This window comes from Dysidea avara, chromosome 5, assembly GCF_963678975.1.
Source record: "Dysidea avara chromosome 5, odDysAvar1.4, whole genome shotgun sequence".
NCBI classification, from domain to species: Eukaryota; Metazoa; Porifera; class Demospongiae; order Dictyoceratida; family Dysideidae; genus Dysidea; species Dysidea avara.
The window spans coordinates 11,688,070-11,705,790 of record NC_089276.1 but is presented as its reverse complement, the minus strand read 5'-3'; the positions used below and the strand labels follow the sequence as shown (position 1 = coordinate 11,705,790).

The window sequence follows — 17,721 nt, the reverse complement described above, 5'->3', positions numbered from 1 at the left end:
CTCTATTAGGATTTTTAAAAATTCTTCTGTGATCCCTATTATGAACCCACTATCATGGTTCATGATATATATATATATATATATATATATATATTATATACTGTATAGTAAAAAACTTTGGCGGTAAAAAAGTGTGACGAAACCCCTCTGTTGAAAAAATTGGAGCAAAAAACTTTGGCAATTGAAATAATATTTGCCAAAGTTTTTACAGCCAAAGTTTTTAATGTATGGTATGTAAGGATAACAACAAGGTGTCAACTCATCAGTTAAGTAGCGTAGTAAGGTAGCTAGTGTTGTTGTTTTAGCAGTACTTTGTTATAGCTACTGATCTAATGACGTGCTAGCAAAGGCATGCTTTGCTGTCTCCTGCGATGCCGAGAGTGACCGTATTTACTTTTATAGTGAACTCAAGTAACGTTGAGTTGAGAATGAACTTGAGATGAAAGTCAACTCGTACCACCACACTGACTTTGGTTATCTTCCTAGGAATGTGTCCCACAGTTGTAAGCACTCCTTTGGATACCATTTCCAATTTCCCATTCGCATGTCTACGATGGATTTGGCCAAATATACTTTGATATACGTAATAAAACCTCTGCCACCTCAACCTCAACCTAGTCACTCAATGTGCTCGTGTGATCATCTAAAATAATTGGTGAAAAAACTTTGGCGATTTGAACGCTGTTTGCCAAATTCGCCAAAGTTTTTTGCCGCCAAAGTTTTTTTACTATACAGTATGCATAAACTTTCATGGCTATTTACTTGTACGCATTCTACAGACATATATACACTCACTCACTCACTCACACACATACGCACACACCACACAAGCACACATCAAATACCATTTACATACAAATCTTTGAGGTATGTAATTTTTGCAGATTAATGAATTTCAGGATTTTAAGGATTATATTTTCATGGATCACCTGTTTTTCGCTCAGCCTATATGTTATTTAGCTTAGAGCAAGTCTTGATAATCATTAATTTTCAAGGATGAAAAATTCGTGGACAGCTAAGCAACTGCAAAATCTATGAAAATTACATCCCTTGAAAATTTGTATGTATACGGTAACTTTTTAAAACAAAACACAGTTTTCATACATACCATCATCATCAGTGATGAATACATCAGCTGAAGATGGATCGCCATGGATTACTCCTATATCAGAAAATGATGGTTGTATTTCAATTGATAATCTAAACTGTTCAATTGGTTCGGCTATAATATCATCAATGATCAGAATATTGGTAAATGATGTGATGGCTCCTGGTAAAAAGGTTACATTCCTGAGACTTGAGTAAAAATCAACTCCATTTCCTGTAAAGTTCAGAATGATAATAATAATGTTAACATAGTTACAGGGATCAACACCTTTGGCAGTATTTCCAACTGATAAAACTTGAATAGTAACAATATGATCAATTTTTTTATTAAGTTGAAATCCAACTGTCAATGATCCATCCTTTTCATTTACACTGAATTGTCTCTCAGTAAAACTTACACTAACCACTGTAACAATAAGCATGTATGTAGTCACAAGGGGAACTGTATAATGTTGTCATCTTGAGACAACAAGAATTATATAATTTATGTCCTGATTGTTATTGTAATTTACATGAAAAAGATTTTTTATTGTGATAACAAAATTCAAGTGTCATTATCTACAAGTACCTACATACATGAAACATTTACATATCATACAGTATGATAGTACTGTATAGTAGGGACGATGAAGGTGTGGGCATGTCCGGTGATAAAATATCACCCAAAAACCTATTTCGATTTTTCTTCACAATGACATGACAGTATTGGTTGGGTAAAATCCAGCCCAAAAGTGCCTTCAGATCGACCCGAAACATATTTGTCAAGTTGCTACAGAATTTTAATTTTTTTTTATTTGATGGAATTTTCTACTGCCTGCTTGATGCGCTCAGTCAAGCATAGCAGAAAACTGGGTACAGCTACAGCCCTACTTCTTTCACAGAAAAGCTTCAAATTCACTTAAGAAGACACCTTTGGCATATTGATAAACACACAATGCATGCGCTATTGTCTTGCCTTTTATCCTTCTGTACCAGTGAAGGTTCTTCATCGATAGTAGGGCTTCCATCCATGGGCGTAGTTACACGTTACACAATTGCAACATTACATATTATGTAATGCGTGTACACCCATGAACACGTGTTATAGATGTTGCAGTGCTAAGTGAGCTGTCCAATATCATCAAAGACAAGTGTTCTTAGCAAAGTTAACTTATCTACTTGCATTTCTGAACATTTGCTGCTGTGCCGACCAACGCTGTTCACTACAAGCATGGATCCAGACAAGTAAGTTCCACCCTTAATGGTAGACTCCCCGGCAATGTTTCACTGTTAAATCTTACCATTTAGGCCTTTAGAAATGCAACTGAAACATTTAACAGTTGCTGTAATAGCTTTAGAAGATAAAAGACGATAACTATTTTTAGAGGCACCTATGCATCACAGAAAGATTGCAGTTTCAAGTATCCACACAAAAACAGCCAAGCTATGAAAAAATGGTGCGGCCTTAAACAGCCTGGGTGAGAAATCAAAGGTGGCGGCTAAGAAATGGCTGCAATGATGTTAATGCTAAAAAAATTTAATAATGGCTGTGTGCATTGTTAAAATTTTTTAGCATTAACATCATTACAGCCATTTCTTGGCCGCCACCTTTGATTTCACAACTTTTTTCACCCAGGCTTTTTAAGGCCACACCATTTTTTCACAGCTTGGCTGTTTTTGTGTGAATACATTAAGGAAACAATACATTAAGGAAACAATACATTGGTGTTTGATAACACTGATAGTATTTGCTAACTACTAATGTACATGATGACTTACTTAATACTGAGTAACACCAGCACCTCCAATTATCCATATTTATAAAAGTAAACAAACTAGTGTAAAAATAATTTTTTTAAATTAAAATAATGGAATAGAGATTGCTGAAAAAGTAAAGAAACACAAATCAAGCAAGCCAGCATGTTAAACACACAAAGATCTCTATTTGGACTCAAATAAACATTATACAGAAACATTCTCAGTACTTATCTGCCCCTAATTTAGTTTTTCCTTAGTTTCTACCATATTCATTGAGTCCAAATAGAGATCTCTGTGTGTTTAACAAATGTAAAAACTTTTATTATACAGCTCCTATATACGTATATATGGATGAGTGTTAGACTTATTTACAGTTAGATTATTATACAGTGTGTTTAGCGGTTATGCATGAACTTGTAGAAAAAGTTCACAAACAAATATAAGGAATTTAAAGCTAGAGTAGGGGCAATGTAGTACCACAATAAAAAGTACTGAAACAAGCTGTATTGGAGTAGTATGTAATGTCCAATTGCTGTAAAACAATAAGAAGCAAATATCCCTACTGTGCATTTCAATCTCAACAGCACAGTTGAGATATTTGCTTCTTATTGTTTTACAGCAATTGGACATTACATACTACTCCAATCCTGCTTGTTTCGGTACTTTTTATTGTGGTACTAAATTGCCCCTACTCTAGTTTTAAATCCCTAATTTTTCTTATACTTGTTATACTAAAAAGTGCATAAGATTCCAGTGTCACTCATCTGTGTGCCAGTGCAATGACAAATGTTATTTTTCAAGCTAAATTAAATTTTATTTACTGCACCGTTAAACTACTCTAAAGAATGCATACTCGTTGACAGACTATTGAGTTGTAATGCAATAACCAACTACGTACATATAACCAGTGTGTTATGATACTCTAATAATACAATCATCCTATTTCTACGTAATTAAAAATTACTGTAAGCCACCCTGTAGAAAATTCAGCTATATAACAAGCAAACTCCTTAAAGCATTCATTTACCCTATTAGAGTATTTAGGTAAAGTAGCAAGTTACAAAATTGTTTCAATTAACAAAATAGTTGAAATAGACACATACAACACACAAATATAGATATCCAGTCTTTGTCTTATTTCTGCAATAAAGGAAAGGTAAGTAAAAGCAAATCCAAAAGCCAGATGTAGACTGTTTCTATAGCATTATGTTACCAATAGAAAACAGCCAAGGTGTGAAAAAGGTGAGGCCCCCAAAAAGTCAGGGTTAAAATGCAGAGGTGGCAGCCAAAAAATGACGTTAACATCAGTCAATGTTGTGTGACATACGCTGTCATTATTACAACTGACTGGTATTAGTATCACTGCAGTCATTTACCATTGATTTCACAACTTTTTTTAACCTGACTTTTTCACAGATTAACCAAGTTTGTATACTTCTACTGTAATTTACACAGTACATTCAAAACAATGTTACATTTGTAAAGCATTTGAACTAACCGTCATCACTAGATATAGCTATTTGTGCTAATCTTTGGCCCCTAATTTCAGCTCCGGCAGTGTTTGTTCCACCAATCTCAAATGCTACATCAAAATGTTCTAATCCCTCCAACTTGTCATCATCAACTATTCCAATCAATACAAAAGCTCTAGTTTCTCCAGGATTGACCACAACAGTTACTGTACTATTATCAAAATCATCCACTACAACAACAAGTACCATTATCATCTTAGTATTATTGATCAGTTATTGTACCTGTAGCACTTGGTGGTGACCTCACTTGTGGAGTAGCAACAATAGTGATGGGATAACAAACTCCAAACTGAATTGATAGTGAAACACTAACAAGACCAGTATTCTCGTTAATTTGTACATTTCTTGATTCATCATCCAGTGTCACTCTCACTCCTACAAGAATAGATTCAATATATACATCACATTCACTCTATGTGAATGGAAATCAAGCTTCTATAATATAATACGTTTACCACACTATGCATCATCTCAAAAGTTAATGTAATGTATGTATACACACTATACCAGGTAATGAATGTTTACTCTATGCTTTTGAGAATGTCTTATTTGAAAAGACTGATAGTGTAGGACTGGACAGTTGACAAGGGTATCAAAGTAGGTGTGATGAGTGAGGCAAGAACTTCACCACTGTTTGGATGAGCAGCTTAATAAATCAATAACCAAATGAAATGAGCATGCAATATCATTATATCATGTTAACAAGTTGTTTTATAGTACAATCAGGAACATAACTGATAAAAATAAAACTGACCAGCTAAGCAAAAACCGGTTGTTTTCGTGCACTCCTCGAATTCCATTTTATTACTTCTCTGTTATCTATAGTAACAAAGGAGCAAACAGTCAAACTTTCAGCCTTTTGTGATGAATATATAGTCTTGGAGTTATAGTGCTAAAGAGAGTTGGAACAGGAATAAATTCAATTTGTACAGCAACAATACAGCAGATAAATTACAGGTGCTTTTTTAATCGATCATAACTCACAACTGAAACAAGCTACGAAGATGGGGTTTGACTCAGCATCAACTGGCAAATTGATCAAGATACACTGTTGTCCCTGTACGTCTTCGAGTGGACAAAGAATAAGACACAATAATTTCAGCAAAGTTTTTAAAGCTAATTCCATTCCAATTTGCTGTCAACTTTCAATAGCTGACTACAAATAAATTAGAATAAAGTATCAGCTATGTGAAAATATTACAGTCAATTTAAAGGTGCATTAGTAGGCATTCCAGTATCCGAGATTTTTTAATAAAAAAATTCTCCGTATATTCCCCAATAGAACCCTGGCACAAAATAACAACTCGTGTTTAACTTAGGATTGCTCCATCATCCGAGCTCCAATGAGGATGAAAATCGCTATGGGGTTTGTCCACACACTGATCATCATGAAAATCTTAGTTTTATCATGAGTGTTACATATAAGTAAGTTTTGTGTTGTTTTGTAATCTTTTCAAGCCTTGCAATGTATGTAGAATACTTTAAAACTTTTAAAAACGTACTGTCGGGTGGAAGGTAGTCACTGGTGCTTACTTTAAAGGGTGTAGTTACTTAGTTTGGGTTAGCGATTTTCAGCTCCATAGCAATTTTCTGATGGCTGTGTCATCAGCTAAAAAGTATAAACCACTTCAAAGTCCGTGTAACAATGCCGTAATTGAAACCACAACTCCACCTTAGGTATTGTTACATCATTATGACACCTCCACTTTAGTTGTTTACCTTTATAAGTTGATGTTTTTACTAACTTGAGATAGCCACTTGCCTATGGGTATACACCATTGTATTGGGAAGTGTGCAGTAAGTGAAACATATTTGCTCACCACAAACCATACAAAGATTGCTGAGATCCGATAAGACCTGAAGTTACTCTCATTACATGTACAAACTTGCAGCTAGAAGCAACTGCAGTTTCAAGACAGTCCAGGTTGCTAGATGGCTTCCTAATTCAATTGTGCCATTTTTCCCTTTAAAATGTATGGGGAGTCCCGGAGAAAAATTGTACCTTTGTTTCAGTTTTTAAGCACTGTGCATGCCAAACTAGCTAATTACAACCCAACAAACTATATATTTATGAGATCGGCAATCAATACTCTATCTATTGAGCATATAAAAAGTCCTTTTTTCCAAAATTTAAAAATCGGGCTGGAATGCCTAGCACTAGCAGGGGCGTAGGCAGGATTTCCAAAAGGGGGGCTCTGCCCTAAGTATAGAATCTCCACAGCGGGGGTCTGGGGCTGTGTACACGTGTAAACATGTGTATTCTTATAAATTCATTCGCAATAGTGAGTAGAGGTACTTGAATTCCTCTGCCTGAAGACCTGTAGCTACCCATTTCAGTGGATTTGTGTAAGTTAATTCAGTTCTAGTTAACCAGTATCACGATTTAAAAAACTTAACTCTGAAAAGGGGGTTCGTCCGAACCCTTTGAACCCCCCCTGGCTACGCCTCTGATTAGATATACTTTATTAAATGCTTCTGTTAACAATCTGCGAGGCACTAACTTTATACACTGCAGTGAAAATTTTCAATTAAAATTGCTTCCACTCAAAGGATTAATAGTTTACTTTCAGACTTTCTCATGAAGATATGAACTGAATAGCCATAAAATTAATGCAACAATTATCAGCATGGTATAATATCTCATGCAACCATGGAATAAAGCATTGCTTTACTACAAAGTACTCTATGTGCACTAGTGCTCAAACAGACATGCCCATAAGGTGGTTTTAGACCTGTAATTTAATCAAAAATGGCCTAACTCTGTGAATATCAGAAATCTTCTCATGATTACACAATGTCCATTTTTACAGTACAAAACATTGATCATGCAATACAAAAAAGATTGGTAAACCTGCAAGTCACTTAATGCTTGGTTCTCAAATATGAAAGGTGCTAATGACATAATCAAACAGTATGGTAGGACTGTTTAAGTAGGGATCCCCCCAAAAATGACATGAGCCGCCTAAAATGCCACCTTTAAAAATCATCCTAGAAACATCTTACGTGATGAAAATCACCTTTATGGAATAATATTAGCCCATCTAACGTCAAATGTGACCCAGTCTGGGAAAACCGGTCTTATCGCCTATTTAAGAGCATCGAGAAACACCGGTTTTAAGTATTTATTGTGTTGTAGCTTGCCAATGGTTGAAGCTATGTGTACCAAATTTTCACAAGTTTTACACCAATGCCTTACCTTCCACAGCATCTACTGTGCAAGTAGCCAGTTTCCCGCCATTTTAGATAGTTTTTAAACTGAGGTTGACTGTATCAGGTGAGCTCCAAAAGGGGTGGGAGGTGGGGGGCCTGGAAGGCGGGCAAGATGGTGTTCAAAAATTGAAAAGGAAGGCGTAGGGATGAATTAGGCCAAGTTTTGGGCCATTGAGGTCTCAAAACTGGCTAAAATGAAAAGAAATTTGCAGCAGAGGTACTTATTCAACACCACAGAGCTGTACAGCCACATACAGCCATCCCCAGGCTGACCAGAGCTCCATTAAGGCCCAACACCACACGTATGGATCGCCAGTGGGCTTGGGAAAAGCAGCTGGAAAAACCAGACCACTCAAGTATAGCTGATTTTGATTGTGGAATTAGATAGTTTATTCATGTAGCTTTGTGTCCTGGGTGAAAAACAAATCTGTTGACATGGGCGATAAGACCGGTTTTCCCAGGCTGGGTCACATATACAGCAATAAAAACAAGAAAACACTTAACCCTTAAACCCACACCAGTTGTATAAAATGCAAGCACTGAAAACACATAATCCAGTAAACTGGATCGATTGCATACCTTGTAAAACAAAATTCCATAAAACAAAAACTGCTAAAGCGACAAACACCATCTTACTCACCATTAAATTTTGGTTTAAATGGTCCCATAATTCATTGCGTCCATCCAACCCTGAGCTTCCTGCTTTACTTTGAAAGAACAAAAGAATTATCCCTTCATCTTCCTTCTCCACATAACGATGTACAAAAGGTCATAACTCGGCTGTACTTCGTCATATCGACTTTCTCTTGATATCATGTTGCTCCTCATGTGATGGTGATTCAGCTGATATCAAGACACATCGTGCGGCCAAGAAAGCTGACGTGCCACACCATTAAATTTTGGTTTAAATGGTCCCATACGTCATTGCGTCCATCCAACCCTGAGCTTCCCCCTTTACTTTGAAAGAACAAAAGAATTATCACTTCGTCTTCCTTCTTCACATAATGATGTACAACACATGCAAGTGAGTAGCAACATGACATCAAAAGAAAGTCAATATGACGAAGTTCGGCCAAGTTATGGCCTTTTGTACATTGTTGTGTGAAGAATGGCGATTCAGTTGATATCAAGACACATGGTAGTGTGTCGTGCAACCAGGAAAGCTGGCGTGCCACACCGTGAGTATATTTACAGAAAGAAACAGAACACGATTTTTACACATACGTAGCTCCGTGCTCCCTTCTCAAATTGGATCATTTTTGTACTGCAAACTCCCTCCACCTTCAGCACCAAATTTGAGCAAGATTTCCTAACACAATTGTGAAATATAAGCATTCAAAAGTCGACTTAATTTTTTCTTTCTTAGTTTAGGGGGCTTGGGGGGCTTAGATCATTCTTTTCACACGCTTTACAAAACCATTATAAAATGCAAATGAGCTTTGGTACACTTTAAGAAAATATTGTGGCACAATCACGTACCACATTTGGTGCAAATCTGATTAATAGTCATAGAGCTATGTACTATTATTTGCATTAAAAAAGGCCGATTTGTTGTCACACCTACAGGGTAAACCGCTTATGGGAATAAATTAAAAATCAGTATGCGTATAGGTTGACCATCATAGCTCAAACTTTTCATGGTTTAAAAGAAATTGCATTGACAGCTATAGAGTTACAAGGAAACAAACCAAACAACTGTAAATTGCGGGGTTGAAATACTCTAATAGAACAGTCACCATGGGGTAAAAAAGTACTTGAAAAATATCGAAAAAAACTTACCAGCGTTCAAACCAAGGACCTCCATACTGAAAACCCAAATCCTTAATCTCTGAGCCACTGCTATCACTGCTGATCACCTCACTTAATTCCTACTTTATAAATGAAAATTCTAGCTAAAATCTATTCAATAGTATAGTTCATAATTTCATAGATCTACCAATGGAAAATCTAGAATGTTCTAGAACATTCTATGTGTGTTCTATTAGAAATCCTCAAAATGAAATGTGCACTCTATTAGAGCATTACAAAAGTAATCAAATAAACTCTGTAATACAATACTATTACAACTTCTCTAGTATTCCATAGAATCAAAACCGATATTATAGCCATTTTGGTACAGATTGGCGGGGTAGTGCACTACTATTAAGACCTACTCATGCCAATCATCATCATTATAATCATAATAATAAGTGCTATGCTAATAAAACTTGTGACAACAGGCTGTAAATTGTATTCTAGCATAAAAGGGGATTTGCTTTGTACAATTTAGCAACTGCAACTTATCACATTTTGCATGAAAAATCAAGATACTCTAATAGAAAAGTCACTGCAAAATCTTAACAGACAAATAGTATACCTAACTTGGAAGGAATTACTTTGCTATTGCAAATAAATACAGGCACTACATATAATTATAGTGCAACTTTATATATCCACGAACAAGCAAGTACAAAATGTGACCGAGCCTGCAAAAATAGGGAATGTGGGCACAAACTACACGTAACATCTCATATCTTAGTATTGGGATAGAATATTGTCATTCTGTAACTTGTAGTTTAAAGCGAAGTAAATGTTGAATAAGTGCTGAAAATTTCATGGTCAAGCAATAATGGAATACAAAGTTATGACGCATCAAAACTTCAAATAGTAGGCAATTTTTATGTGCCCACATGCCCTATTTTCACAGGCCCGGTCACAAATTATGTATGTCAGTATAAATTGGCTTTGATATCTGATTGGTAAGTATTTTTCTGTATTGGTAGAGCACTAGTTTGTCTTATATCATTTTCATTACATCTGTAGATAAGAAGAACAATGATTTGTGTAAAAACAAACCTCAAATCCAGTTTATGGTTGGCTTTGGGAATATCATTTAAAATACAAAGAGAAGTGAAATCCACACAAAAAATGCCATAATTAAAATTTATTATCATCCACATCATTGCAGCTATTTCATGGCCGCCACCTTTGATTTCACAACTCTTTTCACCCAGACTTTTGAAGGCCACACCCTTTTATACAGCTTGGTTGTTTTTGCATGGATATAGATATCACATGATTGATTACATGTCGGACAAGCACAATGATGATACGAAGGAGAAAGGAAATGAAATGATTCAGTGCATCGTAGCGGGTGAGTTCCTCGTTGTGTATGTTGAAAGTTTATACACAGTTAGGTAGCTTACTCTTTACCAATTAATAAAATCTGTTTTTTCTGAGTGATCAGATGAATGCTTCATGAGATATGCCTGTCTGTAACCACCTATATAAATTGGCAAAAGTATTGTGCATTTCCAATTCATTGTTTATCAAATCCAGTTTTCTGGGTTATGTGGGTTTAAGGGGTCACAGCCAGATATAGAATTTAAAAAAATCACTGAAACTTGAATTTTCATCTGACTGCCAGCCTGCCTGCCTGACCACAGTCGCAAGGCTGGAGGCCAAATGAAGCAGCACATGGCCACCATTTTATGCCACAATAACAAACTCACCAGTGGGATATGCCTTTTGGGGTTCCGACGAGTATGTGCCCTCTGCACCTTGTCTTTCCTTTTATCTTCAATCAGGTTGTCTTCGTCCTTCTTCATGCAATGAAACCATTTTGAGGCATTAATTTTCCCTATCAAAAGTTGTCTTGAGCAGCATATTCAGATGCTGCAAACTTAATTAAGCTCTTACGCTTGGTATATACCAATAACTTCATGATTCTTAACAATCTATTTACTCGATCACGATGACACACCCTGTTATTATTCGTGTATTCATAATGCTAGCACAATGAAAATATGCCACACCCCTGATAGGCGAAAGGCTGACTCGAGATATTCTAATACACCAGTCACCCTAATAGAACAGTCAAGTGTGTATAGCTGTATGCTGCTATAACAAAGAAAACCAAACAAACTATTAATTTATAAATGAAGTAGGGATCCAAGCAATAAATAGGGACTGGTTGATTATGCCTTTTATTTTACCTATTATGCTATGCTGCACTGTTACCTATTATGCTCAAATATTCATGCCTCAGTTATCATGTTTTGCTAATAAATTTGCATAATAATAAGTGGCTGAAGCACAGACTATAAATCCTTGCTTGTCAAATTGCATGTCACAGAAAAGATCAACATACTCTAATAGAACAGTCAGCTACCTGATTGTTCTATTAGAGTTACTGACTGTTCTATTAGAGTATATCGACCTTTTTCTGTGATATGTATTTTGAGAAGCAAGAATTTATAGTATTGCACAAGTGTTCTGCCTATTATGCTAGCATTATGCTCAATTCTTTCAGGCACTTATTATGCTCAAAGTTATGCCAGCATAATCGGCGGGTCCCTAACAATAAAAAGTAGTGAAACAAGAGATGAATGCATGATGTTATTACAGCATAGCTCGGTGGGAAAATCCCTACTTTGGCATTGAACAAAGTGATTGTTATAACATGCCAATGTAGCGATTTTCCCACTGAACTACAGTATGCTATTCATCTCTTGTTTCACTACTTTTTATTGTTTGGATCCCTGCTTCATTTTTAAATTAGTAACTTTTAATATACTAGTATCATTGTGTTTGACATCAAAAAGGAGTTTAACAATCTCAATTCAATACAGAACACCACAGCAGTAAACACTTTAGGGCTATGTCACATCAGAAACATTAAATGCCACTGGTGCCAACTCTGTACTGTGCACATGAACAAAATCATTATATGTACAGTATTTTCTTGAGGGTGGTTTTTCACTGCCATTATCCTAGGGAGAAATTTTCACTTCTTCAGGATATTTTCTGCATATATAATACTCAAACAATACTATTGATTGAGCTGCAGATTTCAAGGGGGAAAATTTCATGGATAGCTACCAATCCATGAAAATCACTACCTCGGAAAAAAAAACTCGCTATACAGTATACAGTAAAAGAAAACTTGCAAAGTAATGTACGTTTGAATTTGCAACACTGCAAAGCAGCAATGGGGAAAAGTAGCAGGGGTTAATAAAATAGTTAAAACCAGCATTGTAAGAAATGACCTAATGTATTTCGCGGACTGGACTCATGGACTGGATTCACTGACTGAGCTGGAAACAGCTTTTAAACAATAATCCAGGCATTATCCATCTCTTGCAACACTGGAGACATCACTATCAAGCTACAACTGCTGGTACTGCTCTTCTTTACAAGTCATGAAAGTAGCACGTACACTAATTATTTAGAATACACTTATGATACACATGTACTAACAGTGATAAAGCATGATAGAGGCTATTGTTGTATAGCGTAGATGTTTTCCTTTGTTGCTTCAGTACTTAGCACTAGTGTTAGGGCTGTTGTGATGAGCCAGTTTATTTGCATAGCCCCATTATCTCACCGATGCCACCTATAGCTAGCTACCTGCTAATGAAAATTCTAGTTTAAATCTGCTTATAAATAAACGCTTGTAATTTCATAGATCTACCAATAGAAGTACTTTAGAACATTCTATGTATGTTCTATGTATTAGAAGTCCTAAAAAATGTGCATTCTATTAAAGTATTACAATAATATTACCAAATATGTAAATTATGCAATACAATACATTTATAAGTCTGTCTTCAATAATCATCATTCTGTGTGTATAGAAGTCTAGGTCCTTGAAATTAGATTAGGTAATCCTAAGGCTGCAGCACATGTTGCTGTCAGACCTTCAGTGCTGGTCACTGTAAAGTGTTAATAATACTTTAGGTTTAAAGGAAGAAAATCCGTCCCTCCTGGAGGAAGACTGAGTGTGGCCCCGACTAGACATTGGGTGACCTGCAGTTTGAATCCTGGGGCTGGAGGGATTTTTTCCTTACTTTGGCCTCTTTTCTGTTACATCTTTTCAGCTATAAGTCATTGAAGTCTAAGTCCTTGAAATTAGGCTAAGGCTGCAGCACATGTTGCTGTCAGACCTTCAGTGCTGGTCACTGTAAAGTGTTAATAATGGTAATAAAAAATAGAAAAGAAGAAATGTGAGTGAGTAAAAACAAACCCCTAAGTCAGCCATAGGCTGGTTTTGGGGCCTTATAAAGTACAAAAAAGTGAAATCCACACAAAAACAGCCAAGCTGTGAAAAAACGGTGCGGCCATAAAAGCCTGGGGGAAAAAAAATTGTGAAATCAAAGGTAGCGGCCAAGAAATGGCTGCAACATCTAATAATGACTGTATGCATTGTTAAAATTTGGCATTAACATCATTGCAGCCATATCTTGGCTGCCACCTTTGATTTCACAACTTGTTCACCCAGGCTTTTTAAGGCCGCACCATTTTTTCACAGCTTGGCTGTTTTTGTGTGGATAATATAATAAATACGTAATATTCTTCTCTTTGATACTGCACTGAAATTCTCAGGCATGACTAACATAGCTCTACTGCAATATTATTATTGATATGAGAAGTTACAGTAGTTCAAAACTTACTAGCACAAAATGGTCTTGTACCAGACCATAGTCCATTAGACTGACATGTCCTACTCTCTGGTCCACACAAAGCATACCCTTCATCACAACTATATTTTGCAACACTTCCTCTGTAGTCACTAGTGTAGTTCACTTGCCCTCGGTAAACTGATAGACTGCCACAGTTAACTAAAATATAACAATTGATTATGCAGCATAGTTTAAGAGATGCATGACTACCTGGCTGATTACTTTTTCACCATTAATATTATAGCACCTTCCATGTTTACAATAATGTACATATTGATGGTTTTGTAACATGCTTTCTATCTAAACTAAAACAACTGAGCTGTGAATAGCGTGTGTACTGTATGAAAGAGATGTGATATTAATGGTGGCAGCCAGGATAGGCTCCAGTGTAATTTTGTGTTGAAAGTGACAAATTTATCAATATCAATAATTATATGCAACACCCTTCATTATACTTCTTTTTTAGACCTGCTTTTTTTTACATCTCAACTGGTTTAGTTTAGAGAGGTATGTAGCTACAGTTATTTAATTGACTATATAGAGATGGACAAGCTTATCACTATAAGGTGTTGCCATTAAACAGAGATGTGTTTGTAGTACCTGTGATACTTATAACTCATGCAATTTTTTAGCTTCATACACGCCATAGTTTCTGATTTATGACCACAAATATTTTGAATATTTCATGAAAATTGGTCCATCTCTAGTTACAAAATCGACTGTAACTTTGCACTGTGCAAATGTTTTTAAACACAATTTTCACTGATAGAAGACTGCATGTTGATTGACCTTTCCAATGATCCCTATATCTACTTAATTATGGTTCGAAAGTACTTTATTGAAAACTTTAATCCTTTATATTTTGAAAAAGGCTGTTTAAAATTCGAATTTTTGTGTGAATAATGATTGGGTTATGGTCTATGTTTGATAAAATTTGTGGTGGGACCACAATGGGCTCAAGAGATATAATGAATTATGTTGTGGTATGCAGTGGAATTTTGTAGTCTATTATTGCTGTATGAGAGTGTACACCTCCAATAACCACTCACAACAAGGCCATGCCAAGTTTGTCTTACAGAGTGAAGGTGTCTAGGTACAGTGCAACCTGTATTAGTGACCACCTGCATTGAAAGACCACCTATGTGCTGCAGTTAATATTATATTTCTTTAATCAGATAATAATGTATAGCACTAAAGCATCAACCCTTTCTAGCAAATCCAAAAATGGTCCTTATTAACAGGTGGACTTTAAATGGGATCACCATGTGTCCATAAACACGTAATGTTGTACCATCTCTTCAGAATTACTGTATTTAATAAGTCAAATCCCGCCTTAGTACACTTACATATGTAGCCCCACTCCACCCTATTCAAGTTATGGACATGGCTGCATAGGTACAACAGACCTGCTCAAAATGGATACCCGGGCACCTTGATAGCCAGGATATTTGTTCATGATCTCACTTTATAATTGTACATATATCTGGACCCAAGAAAAGTCTGTGGTTTCTCAAAAAATGAAACACTGTATACAGCAGATGCATTACTTGTACCAAGAGTATTTTACATTATGAACACTTGCTGGCACCTCAATGTGTGATTTATATAGTACTGTAATTACTAAACAGTTTTTCAAAGTATTTTGCATTCATGCTTTGACAGTACAGGCAAATGTTAAATACACATGAAAATGTGGTCAACATGTTTACCGCCTGCGTGAGTATGTGCGTGAATTTATGACTTGATCTTCAAAGTGGTCATGAATTTAAGTAATTTATTTCACACATTGAGGTACAGTGAAACCTCACTTAGTGGCCACCTCATTAATAAGGCCACCTTGTTATAGTGGCCAGGTCCAGAAATTCCAGATGTATCTTCCATACTATTCCATTGATTTAATTTTCGTTAATAGGGCCACCTCATTAATAAGGCCAGTGGCCACATGCTGCAGGACTAAACTGGTAAAACTAAAATAATATTCCATTAATAAAGAGGCCAGCTGAACAGACACAACGTATCACTGCAAAAGTTGCTGCTCCTGAGTACCTGCCAAAAGCTATGCCAATAGTTTTAGCAATGTGCTTCGTGCTTTTAGCAGCCATTATGCCTCAAGTAATGAATAATCTAATCTAAAAACAGCCAAGCAGTAACAAAGCGGTACCAAATTCACCTGAATTGTTGTTATTAAAATTTTTACCATTAACCTACCATCACAGCCATTTCTTGGCTGCCACCTTGGATTTCACATCTTTTTTCACCATAGCCTTTTTGGGGGCCGCACTCTTTTTTTACAGCTTGGCTGTTTTTGGATTAGATATCACTCTTTTTGGATTAGATATCACTCTTTTTGTATTTGTATACCCCAAAGCCTGCCTATGGCCGGCTTTGGGGCTTTTTTAACCTATCTTTTTTTCCTTTACCACAGGAAGAAAAAGATTTAAAGCATACTTTAACTGTTTTTCATTTTATCACAAATTATATACATATATATTTATTACATGCCAATTATTCCCTACAGGATAACCTGTTTGCAGCTGATCTCTCTACTGGGTGACTTGAAATGTAGCTGAACTCTCTACAGGTGATTTGCTTGTAGCTAAACTCTCTACAGGATTCTCTCTACAGGGTGACTTGTTTCTAGCTGAAATCTCTACAGGGTTATCTGTTTGTAGTTGAACTCTCTACATTTGTATGTAGCTGAAGTCTCTACAGGGTGGGTGATTTGTTTGTAACTGAACTCTCTACAGGATGATTTTTTTTTGTAGCCGAACTCTCTGCAAGGTGATTTGTTTCTAGCTGATCTCTCTACAGGGCGACTTGTTTCTAGCTGATCTGTCTACAGGGTAACTTGTTTGTAGCTGAACTCTCTACAGGGTTATTTGCTTGTAGCTGAACTCTCTACAGGGTGATTTGCTTCTAGCTGATCTCTCTATAGGGTTACTTTGTCTGCATGGCTGATCTCTCTAAAGGGTGATTTGTTTTTGTAGCTGAACTCTCTACAGGTCACTGGTTTCTAGCTGATCTCTCTACAAGGTGACTTGTTTCTAGCTGATCTCTCTACAGGGTAACTTGTTTGTAACTGAACTCTCTACAGGGTGATTTGCATGTAGCTGAACTCTCTACAGGGTGATTTGCTTGTAGCTGAACTCTCTACAGGGTGATTTGCTTCTAGCTGATCTCTCTATAGGGTTACTTTGTCTGCATGGCTGATCTCTCTAAAGGGTGATTTGTTTTTGTAGCTGAACTCTCTACAGGTCACTGGTTTCTAGCTGATCTCTCTACAAGGTGGCTTGTTTCTAGCTGATCTCTCTACAGGGTAACTTGTTTGTAACTGAACTCTCTACAGGTGATTTGCATGTAGCTGAACTCTCTACAGGGTGATTTGTTTCTAGCTGATCTCTCTCCAGGGTGACTTGTTTCTAGCCGAACTCTCTACAGAGTGATTTTTTGTAGCTGGACTCTCTACAGTGTGACTTGTTTCTAGCTGGTCTCTCTATAGTAACTTGTTTCTAGCTGAACTCTCTACAGAGTGATCTGTTCGTACTTGAACTCGCTACAGGATTATTTGTTTGTAGCTGAACTCTCTACAGTATGGTTTGTTTGTAGCTGAACTCTCTACAAGGTGACTTCTTCTAGCTTATCTCTCTACAGGGTGACTTGTTTCTAGCTGAACTCTCTACAGGGTGATTTTTTGT

At 36.4% G+C, this 17,721-nt stretch overlaps 1 protein-coding gene across 1 annotated transcript in view; it reads right to left on the bottom strand.

Moving 5' to 3' along the window:
• LOC136254997 (adhesion G-protein coupled receptor V1-like) overlaps window positions 1-17,721 on the bottom strand; it is a 128,874-nt gene that overhangs the window by 17,533 nt on the left and 93,620 nt on the right. Inside the window, exons 21-25 of the mRNA XM_066047718.1 lie at window positions 14,018-14,185; window positions 4,599-4,751; window positions 4,343-4,546; window positions 1,376-1,513; window positions 1,109-1,321 (exon numbers count right to left, since the gene is read on the bottom strand). Coding sequence (XP_065903790.1) covers window positions 1,109-1,321; window positions 1,376-1,513; window positions 4,343-4,546; window positions 4,599-4,751; window positions 14,018-14,185 — 876 coding nt within the window. The remainder of the gene's footprint in view (window positions 1-1,108; window positions 1,322-1,375; window positions 1,514-4,342; window positions 4,547-4,598; window positions 4,752-14,017; window positions 14,186-17,721) is intronic.